Here is a 16,453-nt window from a genome sequence, read left to right as displayed (position 1 = left end):
GCCCATTATGAAGGGTTCCCAGGTCTGTACACCCGCTGTGCCCATTATGAGGGGTTCTCACCATCCCTGTGCTGAGTTCCCGGGTCTGTACACCCGCTGTGCCCATTATGAGGGGTTCCCACCATCCCTGTGCTGAGTTCCCGGGTCTGTACACCCTCTGTGCTCATTATGAGGGGTTCCAATTCCGGAAAATTTCTGCTTTACAGAAATTCATGTTGGGACTGGAAAAACATATCTGGCATTTTCAGAAAAATGAAAATGTAAATCCACAAAACTGTTATAGATGGTAATATTATAAAACCCAACAAACTATATATTGAATCAATTGCATGTTACTAGCAATGACTAATCAAAAGTCAAACAATATAACGGCGGTTCATCCTAATTGTAGTCCTTTCCATTCCGCCCATAGAAACCCGAATGTGCTCCGTTATATCTGCCCATTGTCTGATGTGCTGGCAATGTTTAACGATGGATCAGATAGGAAATAAAAAGAAAACAATACTGAAAAAAAAGATTTTTTATTTTACAATATCCATCCACAACGATACTCAACAATAACAAAAAGAAAATAAAGCTGGTACAGAAATGTATATCATTTATTGTTAAAGGTATTCGAGCGTCTGCTAGGGTGTCCCTGCTATCTAGCAAACAAGGACATGATGTATAGAGATGTATTTAGTTAATAAAATTGACAGTTTACAAAATATAGTACAAAAATATATAAAATAGTCTCTTCACAGGTTTGTCATGTTTGCCCCCCATAAAAAACACCCACAAATTATTTTTTTTAAACATTCATGTGCCCCCTCCGCTTCCCTAAAAACACCCAAAAAAATAAAAAAACCTTCATGACTTTTATTAATGTAGAGTAACTAAATATAAGAAATATAAAAACTTTGTCTACTATTTATAAAAAAAAATAAAAAAAATTGCCTAGCCATGCACCCAGCAAATTTACATGGACACTCATTAGGTGTAAAGTGGGGAAAAAAATGAATGTCCTTTTGGCTGTTTTCGCTTCGTAACCAATGTTCTTTTTTGTAGGCAAGCAGTTCAATACTGCAATATGGCCACTAGATGGAGATAAATTTGTAACAAGAGATACACCGTAACAATTCTAGCCACTTCAGCCCCCCAAAGGTTCCCCCCCTTCCTTACCAGGCCATTTTTTGCGATGCGGCACTGAGTTGTTTTAACTGACAATGGTGCGGCCGTGCGATGCTGTACCCAAATAAAATTGATGTCCTTTTTTTCCCATAAATAGAACTTTTTTTGGTGGTATTTGATCACCTCTGCGGTTTTTATTTTTTTGCACTGTAAACAAAAAAGACAATTTTGAAAAGAAACAAAACAATATTTTTTACTTTCTGCTATAAAACATCCACAAAAAAAAAATGTAAAAAATCTAATTTCTTCATCAATTTTTTACCAATATGTATTCTGCTACATATTTTTTGGTAAAAAAAATCCCAATAAGTGTATATTGATTGGTTTGCGCAAAAGTTATAGTGTCTAGAAACTATGGGATAGATTTATGGACTTTTTTTTTTCTACTAGTAATGGCGGCGATCAGCGATTTGACACTTTTTGGGGACCACTGACACCAATACAGTGATCAGTGCTAAAAAGATGCACTGTCACTGTACTAATGACACTGGCGAGGAAGGGGTTAACATCAGGGTCAATCAAAGGGTCAAATGTGTTCCCTGGGAGTGCTTTCTAACTGTGTGGGGGAGGTACTTTGACTGGGGGAAGACAGAGATCCGTGTTCTTGCTTAGCAGAAACACAAGATCTCCATCTTCCCCTCTGACAGAACCGCAATCTGCCTTGTTTACATAGGCAGACCGCCGTTCTGTCTGCCTCGGCGGCGACCTGCTCCAATCACAGCGGGAGCGGGTCACCAGCGGTGCGCACGCATGCCCCAGACCTGAAGAAAGAAATCACTTACAGGTACGTGATTTTGCGCTTAAGGGCCTTCCTGCCGCAGTATATGTACGTGGGGCGGTCCTTAAGTGGCTAGACAACAATGGAGGGAATTAACAGATAAATGTAACCAATGGTAATGGTGACTGGTAAATTTAACCACTGGTTACATGTATATGCTGTTTACCTCTAGCGTTCTCTAGAATTGTTTCATTGTATCTCTTGTTACAAAGATATATGTATTCCCAATGCTCCTCAGCTCCATCTAGTGGTCATAATGCGATATTTTTCTACTGTCCATAAAAAATAAACATTCGTTCAGATAACAAAAGAGCCCAAAAACATTTGTTTTGCCCAATTCACATAGAATGAATGTGCATGCAAATTTGCTGGATGAATATCAATGTGATTTTTTTTTTTTTTATGAACAGATGCCTGAAACACGGCTCAAAGTTCTACAAAATAGATTTTAAAAGAAAATTTACTCTGCATAGTAATGTAGCACCTCTTCCTCTCCCCCTCTCTGGTTACATAGTCACATGATATGATGTCAATATATACTGTATACAGGCACATATAATGGTTAGTCTTCCTTCTTTGGAATACTAAAGGAGGCCTCCGACACTTGTCATGCATTCCTTGGTGGTGACTTGATTTCGGCTTCCCCCACAATATCCATCTCAGTGCAACTTCTAAGGCAGAAGGTTCCGCCGCACACACAAGGCACATAATAATAATATTACAGACAATGTTATATCTCTTCACTCTTCAGGTGTTTCCATTGGAATGATGAATCCAAGTGGAAGTCTTCCTTCTCCTGTTCTTTGGCCAACTCAAGGAAGACCTGTCAGTAATCAAACAACAAAGACTAAGCACCTTCTTACCACACCTTACATTCATGAACATGGCCAGGAAAATCAAGCAAGTTAGTAAAGATAATGATTTTGTTTGGTTTTCCTTGCACCTGCTGTCACCTGAGACCCTTTCTGGAAATCTTACAGCATAAGCAAGCCTACATAACAAAATAAATCACATCAAGAAAGTAGGGACTTTATCACCATGTTTGTCAGTGTTCATTAGATATCAGTGTCATTACCTGCTCCAGGGTGGACTGGGAAAAGCTGTACTCCTCGATGTTATACGTTTGTTTAGCTGTGTAAAGAAAATACACAAAGATCACCGACCTTCATACCGTTCCTGTAAGGTCGTTCACATTCATCTTCAGCTCCATTGCCAGCTGTATAATCTTACCATTCTCCAAGTGTAGGAAGGCCTGGGACAGAGACTGAACGTTATCCATTGGGATCTTATAGACCAACAAGGAGGAGAACCTGCGGGGTAAAGACCGACATTCATTGGAAACATCCAATCACTAAACTGAACAAGTCCATAAAGTAAAGGTCAACCAAGGAGAACCTGTGGGGTAAAGACCAACATTCAATGGAAACATCCAATCACTGAACCCAACAAGTCTATAAAGTAAAGGTCATCCAAGGAGAACCTGCGAGGTAAAGACCGACATTCAATCACTAAACCCAACAAGTCCATAAAGAAAAGGTCATCCAAGGTTATCTAATGTGAACCTGCGAGGTAAAGACCGACATTCAATGGAAACATCCAATCACTAAACCCAACAAGTCCATAAAGTAAAGGTCATCCAAGGAGAACCTGTGGGGTAAAGACCAACATTCAATGGAAACATCCAATCACTGAACCCAACAAGTCTATAAAGTAAAGGTCATCCAAGGAGAACCTGCAAGGTAAAGACCGACACTCAATCACTAAACTCAACAAGTCCATAAAGAAAAGGTCATCCATGGAGAACCTGTGGGGTAAAGACCAACATTCAATGGAAACATCCAATCACTAAACCCAACAAGTCTATAAAGTAAAGGTTATCCAATGAGAACCTGCGAGGTAAAGACTGACATTCAATGGAAACATCCATTCACTAAATCCAACAAATCTATAAATTAAAGGTCATACAAGGGGAACCTGTGGGGTAAAGACCAACATTCAATCACTAAACCTAACAAGTCTACAAAGTAAAGGTCATCCAAGGAAAACCTGCGAGGTAAAGACCGACATTCATCACTAAACCCAACAAGTCCATAAAGTAAGGGTTATCCAATGAGAACCTGCGAGGTAAAGACTGACATTCAATGGAAACATCCAATCACTAAATCCAACAAATCTATAAATTAAAGGTCATACAAGGGGAACCTGTGGGGTAAAGACCAACATTCAATCACTAAACCTAACAAGTCTACAAAGTAAAGGTTATCCAAGGAAAACCTGCGAGGTAAAGACCGACATTCAATCACAAAACCCAACAAGTCCATAAAGTAAAGGTCAACCAAGGAGAACCTGCGAGGTAAAGACCGACATTCAATCACTAACCCAAACAAGTCCATAAAGTAAAGGTCATCCAAGGAGAACCTGCTAGGTAAAGACCGACATTTAATGGAAACATCCAATCACTAAACCCAACAAGTCTACAAAGTAAAGGTCATCCAAGGAGAACCTGTGGGGTAAAGACCAACATTCAATCACTAAACCCAACAAGTCTATAAAGTAAAGGTTATCCAAGGAGAACCTGTGGGGTAAAGACTGACATTCATTCACTAAACCCAACAAGTCTATAAAGTAAGGGTTATCCAATGAGAACCTGTGAGGTAAAGATCGACATTCAATGGAAACATCCAATCACTAAACCCAACAAGTCTATAAAGTAAAGGTCATCCAAGGAGAACCTGTGGGGTAAAGACCAACATTCAATCACTAAACCCAACAAGTCTATAAAGTAAAGGTCATCCAAGGAGAAACTGTGGGGTAAAGACCGACATTCATTCACTAAACCCAACAAGTCTATAAAGTAAAGGTCATCCAAGGAGAACCTGCGAGGTAAAGACCGACATTCAATGGAGACATTCAATCACTAAACCCAACAAGTCTATAAAGTAAAAGTCATCCAAGGAGAACCTGCGGAGTAAAGACCGACATTCAATGGAAACATCCAATCACTAAACCCAACATGTGTCACCCATCACAACCTCGCACTATTTGTGTTCTGCCCCACTTTCATGTATTTTATATGTGTTGTAGTGAACTGCATAAGATTAATATTGTTCCAATGGCAGTTTTGGCCACTACAACTCGTTTACTATGTGTTTTTGGTATCTCCCTCTGTACTCCTCCCCCACTAATCCTCGTTAAGCGATAGTCTGTTCAGATAATTCCTAGATAGACCCTCCTCATTTCTTTCATGTTTCCTCAGAGTCAGAGTTAGTATTTCCCAGAGGCATAGAAATGGCCAGGTCTTCTTGCTCTTTAAAAGACTGGAAAAAAACATCCTCTGTACTGCAATCAGCCAGAGTAAAATTCTGTTGGATTGAACCTCTGTGTCTTATTGAAGAGTTAAGCTACCTGTGCTTGGTGCCAAGTCAGCAGGTGACCATACTGTCTGGACAGGCTGGGTCTTAAGGAGGTAGGTCAATGCATAAAGCGGCATTTGAAACAGAACAATTTGGTTTGGGAATTGGATAACGTATCTTATTTACTTACAGGTCTGTCTATACCAGGGACGTGCAGTCAGGTGAGGCAGGGTTTCACCTGCCATGAACATTAAACAAAAAAAATAAATAAATCGAGCTTTAAGGCTTGTAGCTCGGCGACCTGGGGTCACAGAGACCCCAAATTCGGGGGGGGGATGTAGCCTAAGTCCTACCCCACCACTGGTAAACTTTGGGGCTCCTATGAGCTATGGTTCCAGAGATATGGGGCTCCTTGCATAGCAGCCTGTCAGAAGCTAAATACAGAGCGGCCACTTTAAATACAAGCTCTCCATATGTGACGCTTTAAATTTTTTTACAGGTAACATGTTTAGAGTTACAGAGGAGGTCTAGTGCTAAAATTATTGCTCCCGCTTTAACGATCGCATTGTATGTAACCTGTGTGTATCTGGCTCTGATACTAGCCAGCGCCTCACCAGCCACTCACCTCACCGCACGTCCCTGGTCTATACAGTACATGGATCCTATTATTAGAGGGATCTGGAAGATTGTGGTCTGTTGTTGCTGAGATCTAGGGATCCCTTACCACGTGATTCTGTCACATCCCAAGATCTAAGAATCTGTCATCTAAGTGATATGTTAACACCGAGGATTGACCATTAAAGGGGGCCCGGGAATCGGTCAATAATGAGGTTAGAAGAATCAATCCTTACTGGGGGTCTTGGAACATTGCCCAGATTTAGCTACTTTACCTGTCCTGCCTGGCGGCTTGCGGGAAGAGGCGGAGGACCTCCCGGTCAATCACATCAACCTGCTGGGTGTCCTTCAGTTTGATCTCCAGGAGGTAACCTTTACCAAATTTGCTCTTCAGATGTTGGATGGATCCGATACACCTGGGGGAGGAATGCTGTGTGGGTGTATATGCAAAAGCAAAACATATTTTTTAAGTTCTTGATAGAGTAAGGAAGGGTTAGACCTTCAACTTATGAGATTTGGAGATTCAATGGGATGTGGGAATTAATCTCAACAAAACAAGGAGTGAACGGAAATCTCCCCAGCAGAACACAGAACAAAAAAAAAACAAAACCTGATAGGGACCTTACCCTACGCTACCCTACACTACAAAAAAAAAAAGGTTTTGGCTTTACATACACTTTAACACATTCCAAAAGAAGAATACGTAAGGGGAACCCAGCAATTGTTACAATGTTATCATTAAAAAAAGTGTCCTGTCAATGGTTTTCTCAACTTTTACATGAAAGTAATGATTCTAAATGACAACAATGATATCAGAAAATTGTTATATTCTGCTGTTTGCTGAGTTATTTTTGCTTCCTTTATTAAACACATTCAAAAATCTTCCTGATGCCAAAATAAAAAACGTCTTTATTTGGCCGCAATAGGGAAAATTTTCCAATGACTCGTGTCTGCAGAGAGGTCTCCATCTCCAACCTCTGTCATACCGGAGCTAAGTAATCTGCATTACATTATCCTTCCTCATGTCTCTACCATGACGTTTTTGAGATTTATGGAGTAGGGTTCCCCATGACACAGGTATATGGGATCAATGTCCTACAGACCATACATGGAAGAAACCCTGACTTCCTCTGTGTATTCCTGGCTTCCTAAAAGTCTCCCCTGACTCAGTCCTGGCATCGTTCCTTCTCACCTGAGTTTTCCAGATACCATGATTGCCACGCGGTCACACACAGCCTCGGCCTCCTCCATATAGTGTGTGGTCAGGATGGCACCCCTTTCCCTGTTCTTGAAGGCCGCTCGGATGGCTCTCCTTGAATACACAAGAAAAGCCTAAGGTGTCATACTTTTGTATATAAACCTCCAAGTATAGTGCATGTGTTGTAGGATTTAAACTAATAATATAAATGGAGGAGACAAATGTTTCTACAACATCAAGCTGTAGGGCACTAGTGCTACAACTACACATTCAGGCCTTAAAAAATTAAGAGCTCTAATTTAATTTCTTCAGCTCAGTCTGATATCAGAAGGTCATGTGGCAGCAAGAGACACTAATTAGTAAACTTTTTGACTATGAGAGAACAAATACATCAACATGAATGAAGTCTGGCCTTGCTGTGTCCAGAGAAGATCGCTGAAACGGTTAGTCTCTTGCAATGTGTCACTATAGGAATCAGGGTCTGTATAAAGAAAATAAAAGTAGAGCACCCCTTTAAGGTATTAGCTCCTTGATCAACTTGTGACAAGACTCACCAAAGCCTTTGTTGTCCTTTTGGGTCCAGACCAGTGGAAGGTTCGTCCAGGAGAACAATGGTGGGATTACCCAACATGCTGATGGCAAAACACACCTAAAGAACAACAGAGATCTAAAAGGACAAATCTTGGCTACTGCTATGTTGGCTTAAACAACACAAAATTGACAACATTATTGATACTTAATGTTTATGATAACTGTATGAATTTTTGAGGCGATTCCTGACCAGGGATCCATTTGCAATTGTTAGGAATATGACCATTCTAACTTCCATGCCTCCAGCCATGATCCATGATCTAAAGTCTTAATCCAACAGAACATAGCTGCTCTCAGTTATGTTATATGTGCAGAATGATTACAGATATTAACAAAGGTGATAAAACGAATAGATTTATGGACATGCTGGATGATGACAGATGACTCAGGAACCAAGGAGTGTTTAACTTCCATTATTATATATATTATGGACACCTACATTAACAACTATCATAAAATTACAGATGAGCTACTGGACTGGTAGCTTTATGAAAGCCTCTCTAATCTGCGCTTTATCACTCCAACTACATCCAATGGTTTCCAGAGGGCAGACTTGGTGGAAATGGGAAAGGTCCAGCCAATCATTTTACAAGACACAGTGAAGTTTGGGTCTATGAGGGTATGGTCTTGGTTAGCTCTGCAGATCCTCTTCAGATATCCTGAGTGTCTGATCACATCTACTCCATTGATCATGCTAAGAACACAGTCCAAAAAAACCCGCACCTTTCTGGAGACCCCAGCTGACAACTTCCTGGCAGGTTTGTTGAGATGGTCCTTCATCTCCAGAGCTTCACTCACCCTGCACACCAAAGTATGGAGACATAATGAGAAGAACAATCTAGTTAGGATTTATTAACTTGTGAGATTTATTAAGATGTTGAGAGAGAGGATTATAGGGAAAATGTCTTTAATGTAATGTGTGTACACAGATGGCTTGTCAAGGCTAGGTCAGAGCTGAGCTGTTAGTTGCCTTGTAGCGTTGAGGGTTTGGGCTTCATTCTGACAAGGCCACTGCTTGCATTAGGTTTGCATGTGTTTGTGTGACTTACCTTTAGGCTCTGTTTTCTCCAACAACCTAAAAGCATAATGGTAAAGCCACCATCACTGTTGATGGGACTGTCAAGATGAAACAATATTAAGGAGAGCAAAGGAAATGGAGTCCTACAACTCCTGGTCTGCATCATGAGGAAAGTTCATTGCATGTTAACTTACCGTTTAATAGCACGGCTTGTGTCCTCTTTATTCATGCCCTTCACAGCAGCGTAGATCTCCAGATGTTCCTTCACGGTGAGGTTGGGCCACAGAGGGTTGTGTTGGGGACAGTAGCCCAATGCTGCAGAGTCTTTAGTCCTATGGGGGTCTCCTGCATTACCCAGCAACACCTGTAGGAGGCAGTCAGTGAAGATGCCTTATAAGAATGTCACGCTGGACATTGGCTCAAAGCCTACCAGTAATGGGGCCTAACATAATATTTTTAGGAAATGTGGTTAGGTGAATCTATCTGTAGGGACAATAACCTCTTTTTTTTTTAATAAAAATGAATTGTTTAATTACTGGGGTTCTCAGATGTTTTAATGCTTTCTTACCTGTAGATGAATTTGTGATAGTTGGTAAAGTTTTATTGATTGCATTTTGGTGGTGCAGTGTTTTCTAGAAAAGATTTTGCCTTGGTCCCTCATAACCACAGTATCACATACCGGGTTAGAGGCCAAAGTGCTGAGAGGGCTTCCCTTGAGGCTGAGTGCAGAGTGTTTTCTAGGGAACCTTTTTCCTTAGTCCCTCATAACCACAGTGGGTGAGATGTCCCTCAAGCATCTCTATACATGAACCCTGAAGACCTCCACTCCATGCCTTCTCACCTGTCCAGCTGATGGTTTCTTCTCTCCTGCCAGAATCAGCACAGATGTGGTCTTGCCGGCTCCGTTGGGGCCCAGAAGTCCCAGGACTTCACCTTTAAAATAAAAAAAAAAAAAAAAACAGACAAAACTGATACATTGATATTTCTAAATTTCTGAAAGAAGAACTATCTGGTTTCTTCCAGCAACCAATCAGACCCCTGCTGCACTGAAAAGGAATGATCTGGGTTTTTAAGGGTTAAAGTACCTCTGTTACTGCAGACTTTAATCTGAAACGTTGTGATGTTAAATCATGGAAAAAGAGAACATATCCTTTATATCTGACACATAGACCAGCACTGTCATGTGGACTCTCTTTTGCTTTCAGTGGGATTAAAATTGGATCATAGATGTCGTTGTTCACATTTCCAACCACACATGGGTGTTTTGGCCGCACATTTCCAACCACACATACAGTAGGTGTTTTTGGGCGCACATTCTCTATGGCCAACGTCATTAAAAGAAACAAAAATGAACAGGAACTGACCTTTCTTGACGCAGAACGAGGTGTTACTGATGGCCGTTCTCTTCTTCTTCTTCCTGAAGCGTCCACAGATGCCTGACTTCTCCTTAAACTCTTTCCGCAAACTGTCCACGAGGATGGTCGGCCTCTTGAAGGGTAAAAACACAAAGTCAATGTGTGATTTGATTCTGAAGGACATCTGATTGTCGTGACATTTGTAATTGATACAAAATTTCAAAAATGGGCCATGTTGTGGAAATTTTTATTAATGTATGTTGTCAGATGTCCCCCAGTGTCAGTTTTGCTGTAATACGCTCATGTGAGGGTATTCGCACATACAGACGTTGGTGGAAGACCATTGGCTGTGGAAACCTTCCCGTGGACAAGGCAGATCTGTTTGCTCTTTTAAGGATGCTTGTTTATGCCTCACCAAGGGACTGGCCGCTCCATGGCGACCGCATCTAAACTTCTAAGTAAGCAGATCTGCGTACATGGGAACCATAGCATAACCATACAAAATTATGGCCCACTGAGCCATGATAGAGTATGGCTCGCATCATTGGTAGCAGTGGGAATGTGCACACGATCGTGTTCAGAGCCATGTGCTTGCTGCTCTGCACATGACCATCTGCACACGTCACTACTGTATTTCTATTTGAATATATACATGTGTGTGATTGGTTCTTTTGAATGAATACAAGTGTCTGATTGGCTGATTCTGAAGCCACCACCTTCCTTTGTTATCCATGCTTATAGTATAAATAAAAGGAGCCTGGCTATTTTCTGGAGGATTCTGCTAAGCTCAAGCATCTGTGTCTGTGTCACTTAGAGAGAAAGAAAGGCGCGCTTTATCGGCATTATATGAGAGAGCTGTATTTGTGCTTTGAAGCACAAAGAAATTATATGCTTATAGGGAGAAGCTTAAAATTTCCCTGACAGGCCAATACAAGAAGAGTCTCATGTGACTGCTACAAAGTTAGTAAGATTTGTAACTTCTGTTAATATTTTTATCTGCAGCGTTACACTTCTAGGTCAGGCTGGACCAGACATTCTCAGCAAGGTTTCCTCCAGAGGTTCCTTGAGTTGTGTCTGACTGACCTCCCATTTGGTGGTGCCGGTATAATTCCAAGACCAACACCACTTGGCAAAACCAACATTGTAAGGGGGGCATTTTTCCCTCTGATCCCAGATACATTCATTTTATCAGGGGTTCCCTGAGACCTGGAAACTAATTTAAGAAAGGGTTGAGAAAGTTCGCTCCATACAGTGCCCTTTGTAGGTTTCTCTTTACATTAACACAGCGCTGATAGACGAGATACTCTTTATAATCTGACAAAGTAATGAACAGAGACAAACTATGACCATTTACTCCTGCTCACCACCTCCTTTATGGTCAGCCGGCAGAGCAGCCACTCCAACTGCCAGCCTGATTCCAAGTTTCACATGGTGTGCAGGACATGATGTGACAGTTAACATACAGGAGTGTGATGTATATTTATATATGTATATAGTGGATTTGCATTTAGCAATATATTACCTCCTCCTCCTGATCTGTTGTTTTTAAAGTGTTAACCCTTTCTTTCTCAGCAAGGACCTCCTCATCAGCATCATCCAGCTGCTCGGGATTCTGGGTAAATGGATGTTCTCTTTTGGTGAATCTGAATGAAGAGAGGAAAGTGTCAGATCCGTAGTATGGGACGTGTTAGCAGTGATTTCATATTCCCAATATAAAAATGAAAACAACACAATACACTACCTAATAATGTTACATTGTAATGGGTGTATGAAATATAGACAACATGCAAGGGAATTGTATCAGAAATAGATAAAAGCAAATGCTAGGTAGAGGACATCACTTACAATGTTACAATGTGTCGGACGGTGAAATATAGTTTACATGTGAATAGTTCTGTTTAACAAATGGTGGAGTACAAAGAGTACAAGAGTCTACATAATGCACACAGACCAAGTACTACGACATGGACTATACTCAGCATTTGGGGGCCTAATGTCTTCATCCAGTAGAGGACTGGGAACCATTGGCCTGGAGAGAAAACACAACATAGTTGCCCGTTCTTGGTGGGGTTGGATTTCTGTAGACTAAAGAATGTGTATACCATGCAGAGAGTGCCATGGTGCCGCAGTGATTGGTGGGCATGGTGAGAGGGGGGTGCTCCTTAAGGACGTGGTTTATCGTGATACACTTTTTTTCTCATCTTCCAGTATTGGCTTCCATTGTAGCTGGAAGACTTTCCTCTGCCAGGAGCTGCAATCCCAAGTTTGAACAGGGAGCAGATAACTATACAACGCCCAGCGGAGGTAATCCTTAAATTTGGATGAACTTAGATTCAGATCGAGTTTTATGAATTTGGAGGCTGCAAGTCAAATCTAAATTATTTTTGGTGGTTTAGATCCCCAAAAGGCTTCTGGGAGAAAGTAGCAAAAGGCTGCTTCTATCTTATGTCTTCATCTGCTGACCACTCTTAGCTTGACCTGACCTGCCACCATGTCAGCTTCCCAAACCATTCAGCCCAATTTATCATCATTGGCTGCTCTGTAATACACACTTTCTTGGAGCCTGGTTCAGATTACCTTCGACTTCTAAAGGACTTTGGGTTTAGAATTTCAGTATTTTGGAGGTGCGTGAATTTTTAAAAAAATTTGGCTGAACCACAACTGGTGAAACTTTACCGAAGTTTGCTCAACTCCAATGCCAAGCCCAGGGTCACTGACTGCTGGTCCCGATGTCTAAATGGTGAAGATTCTCCACTTATGGCCACCAGCCCAACACATTTTACTGGTCTTGTCCCAGGGGGGCAAATGTCTGTCTTATTCAAAGGCAAGAGATGAGTCCACAGTGAGATCAGCACCCACTCCTGGATTGTTTGCTGTGGCTTTAGCTTTATTTATGTTCAACTAAGTAGACGCATCCACAATCAAATCTATATAAATGAATGTCCTTGTCATGTACGTTGTTCAGCAACCCACCTGAATACCGGATCTTGTTTTAAACTTCGGGTTCCAATCCACCATTCCAGAAACCACAGGAGGCCCCAGAGTATGATGGTTTGTGCGTACGGCTGAAGAGGAAGCAGAGAGAGTCAGAAACCGGGCGAGGTGGAGAGGTGGAAATTCTCACAATTCATACAAGTGACAATGCTAGTTTTTGGCCCTCTATGCACTTCTCGTACCTGTTCACTCCTATGGAGCAATTTTACATTTTCCATTATCGGCCGGTTTATTCAGTAATAACTTCATTACTTAGGATAACAAAGTAATAAACATTGATTTTGGGGACATAATGGCTCTTTTTTGGTAATATTGTTTTGCAAAATTTTTAATAAATAAATAAAATAATAATAATTTTAATTTCTATGTAATCTGTACACGGCCAATATTGGGGGTTATAATTGCATTTACTGACACCAATATTAGGGGTTATTATTGCATTTACAAAAACCAATGTTGGGGGTTATTATTGCATTTACTGACACCAATGTTGGGGGTTATTATTGTGTTCACTGACACCAATGTGTGCAGTTTGCCATTTTTGCCCTGGGCACTGGATGACTTTGTCCTGGCACTGCTTGGATAGAACCGAGTCCCTCTGGTCTCTGAACACTTCACAAGGAGTTTATTACTTTGATCGGAGTTTTCCTTTACTTACAATCACCAGCTGGCCGTACACAGTTGGCATATCAATGTAATAAGGATCATGAAGGTAAACCTAGGAAGAGAATATCATATCATTGTATTATACAGAGATTTCCAATTCCATCACTTTACTAAAGTCCACCAAAAGAACAAACCCACCAATCAGAATCCTTGATTAAAGTGTATCTCTAGATAAAATGTTTGTTTTATGGGGAAAGTTAAGAAACTATCAGGTTTTCTTTATGTCCCCGTTGGGGAGATTCTCCCTTTCTATTTGTCCTGGTGACTGTTGTCACAGAGACAGGAAGTGATGGGAAATTCAACATTTTGAGTTGTCACCACAACAGGAACAGAGGGAAATCTTCTAATGGGGACACCTGTCCTGGTGATACATGGGAAATTCCCTCATTTTGGAGAGAATTCCAATCAATCTTGTTATGGCTCCAAGTGGAGGGAAATCTCCCCAATGGGTTCTAAGCATCCCCTATTATATCTAAAACTAAAGACCAAAGTTTTGTTTCATAGTTTCTCCTCCATCGAAACTTTATGGAAATTCATTTAGCGTGATACAAGTGTTTTCAGGCTATATTCTCTGCAAACTGAATAGATGAATGTAGGAATGGCATTAGGTGGCACTGAGAAGCAAACTTATTTCCTACTATAGTCAATGCCAGCTAGTGATCATAATGCAGTATGCCCACTAGATGGCGCTGACTAATAGAAGCAATAAGTATGCTCCTCATTGCCATATCTAGTGGCCATAATATTGTATGACCACTAGATGGCATGTCTATAAAGGCATGGATGAGCGAGTTTGGGGTGGAGGAACTTGACTGGCCTGCACAGAGTCCTGACCTCAACCCGATAGAACACCTTTGGGATGTATTACGGACAGCAAGCCAGGCCTTTTCGTCCCTACAGTGCCTGACCTCACAAATGCTCTTCTGGAAGAATGGTCAAACATTCCCATAGACACCCTCCTAAACCTTGTGGACGGCCTTCCCAGAAGAGGTGAAGCTATTATAGCTGCAAAGGGTGGGCCAACTCAATACTGAGTGGGAGGAATCCAATCACCAAATATATTGTGCAGATGTAGAAAGAGTCACTCGTCACCACGTGGTAATGTAGTCTGCTTACCAGAAGGTGTTAAGGATTAGGCATAGATGATAGATTCTCAATAGCATCCAGCAAATCCAGCCCACCGGAACCCCTCATCAGACCACAACATCCGTGGGATTTGCTTCACATATAAACATCTCCCAATGGTCACTTCAGAATTAGGCATTCAGGCATGTAGTCATCATATATCCGAGAAAAGAAAATGAAGGACCCATAGTGAAGCCCGTAATGATAGATAAAAAAACTTTTATTGTAGTAACTTACAGTGGAAGCTTAAAACAGCATGCATCAATGATAGGAACAAACGGCTGCAGCAATCAGCGTACGGATGTCAGCCTGCCTGACATGTTTCATCGTAACAGATGTCTTCAGAGGCATTCCTCTGAAGACATCTGTTACGAAGAAACATGTCAGGCATTCTTCAGAGGCATTCCTCTGAAGACATCTGTTACGAAGAAACATGTCAGGCATTCTTCAGTCTTCAGAGGCATTCCTCTGAAGACATCTGTTACGATGAAACATGTCAGGCAGGCTGACATCCGTACGCTGATTGCTGCAGCCGTTTGTTCCTATCATTGATGCATGCTGTTTTAAGCTTCCACTGTAAGTTACTACAATAAAAGTTTTTTTATCTATCATTACGGGCTTCACTATGGGTCCTTCATTTTCTTTTCTCGGATATATGATGACTACATGCCTGAATGCCTAATTCTGAAGTGACCATTGGGAGATGTTTATATGTGAAGGAAATCCCACGGATGTTGTGGTCTGATGAGGGGTTCCGGTGGGCTGGATTCGCTGGATGCTATTGAGAATTTATCATCTATGCCTAATCCTTAACACCTTCTGGTAAGCAGACTACATTACCACGTGGTGACGAGTGACTCTTTCTACATCTGCACAATACATTTGGTGATTGAATTCCTCCCACTCTTCAATTTCATTTTATAACTTTTCAGCGCCGCAATAATTTTTATGCATGTGACTTTTTGTTTGTTATCTACGAACTTTGCTGGCCGCTTGCTTTTTTCAGTTCAGCGCAAATTTTTACTTATTTTATGCCAACTCAATACTGAACCCTACGGACTAAGACTGGGATGCCATTAACTAGTTCCCGGCCAGCCGCCGCAGTTGTACTGGGGCAGGTTGGCTCTCCTCCGCGAATCGCCATCATTGTACGTCGGGCGCATACACGGCGACCTGTGGGCACGCGCGCGCAGAACGGGGATCTACCAGTGTAAACAAACAGATCCTCCTTCTGTCAGGGGAGTACTGAATGAGATTGTCTGTTCCTAGTGATCAGGAACAGCGATCTCTCTCTACTCCCAGTCAGTCCCCTCCCCTCCACAGTTAGAAAAACCTCCCTAGGGAACATTTAGCCCTTTGATCGCCCCCTAGGGTTAACCCCTTCCCTGCCAGTAACATTTATACAGTAATCAGTGAATTTTTGTAGCACTGATCGCTGTATAAATGTCACGATCCCAAAAAAGTGTCAAAAGTGCCCGATCTGTCCGCCGCAATGTCGCAGTCCCGCTAAAAATCGCAGATCGCTGCCATTACTAGTAAAAAATAATTACTAATAAAAATGCCATAAATCTATCCCCTATTTTGGAGACG

General features: G+C 41.5%; 1 protein-coding gene across 4 annotated transcripts in view; it reads right to left on the bottom strand.

The window, feature by feature from the left end:
• Positions 1–505: 505 nt before the first annotated feature.
• LOC141113858 (cholesterol transporter ABCA5-like) overlaps positions 506–16,453 on the bottom strand; it is a 97,378-nt gene continuing 81,430 nt past the window's right edge. For 3 of the 4 annotated variants that reach the window (XM_073607188.1, XM_073607189.1, XM_073607190.1), the window contains 13 exons: positions 13,731–13,790; positions 13,052–13,143; positions 11,601–11,721; positions 10,088–10,211; positions 9,565–9,656; positions 8,918–9,087; positions 8,429–8,504; positions 7,669–7,763; positions 7,109–7,228; positions 6,192–6,332; positions 3,179–3,258; positions 3,024–3,079; positions 506–2,771 (listed from right to left, as the gene is read on the bottom strand). In XM_073607188.1, the coding sequence (XP_073463289.1) occupies positions 2,679–2,771; positions 3,024–3,079; positions 3,179–3,258; positions 6,192–6,332; positions 7,109–7,228; positions 7,669–7,763; positions 8,429–8,504; positions 8,918–9,087; positions 9,565–9,656; positions 10,088–10,211; positions 11,601–11,721; positions 13,052–13,143; positions 13,731–13,790 (1,320 nt within the window). In that variant the 3' untranslated portion in view covers positions 506–2,678. Of the gene's footprint in view, positions 2,772–3,023; positions 3,080–3,178; positions 3,259–6,191; positions 6,333–7,108; positions 7,229–7,668; positions 7,764–7,787; positions 7,973–8,428; positions 8,505–8,917; positions 9,088–9,564; positions 9,657–10,087; positions 10,212–11,600; positions 11,722–13,051; positions 13,144–13,730; positions 13,791–16,453 lie in introns of those variants that run through there. The other variant, XM_073607191.1, reaches the window with a different exon arrangement.

The sequence above is a fragment of the Aquarana catesbeiana genome, linkage group LG12, assembly GCF_042186555.1.
Source record: "Aquarana catesbeiana isolate 2022-GZ linkage group LG12, ASM4218655v1, whole genome shotgun sequence".
NCBI lineage: Eukaryota > Metazoa > Chordata > Amphibia > Anura > Ranidae > Aquarana > Aquarana catesbeiana.
Note: the sequence above shows the minus strand (reverse complement) of the source record. Positions and strands in the feature narration are given on the sequence as shown.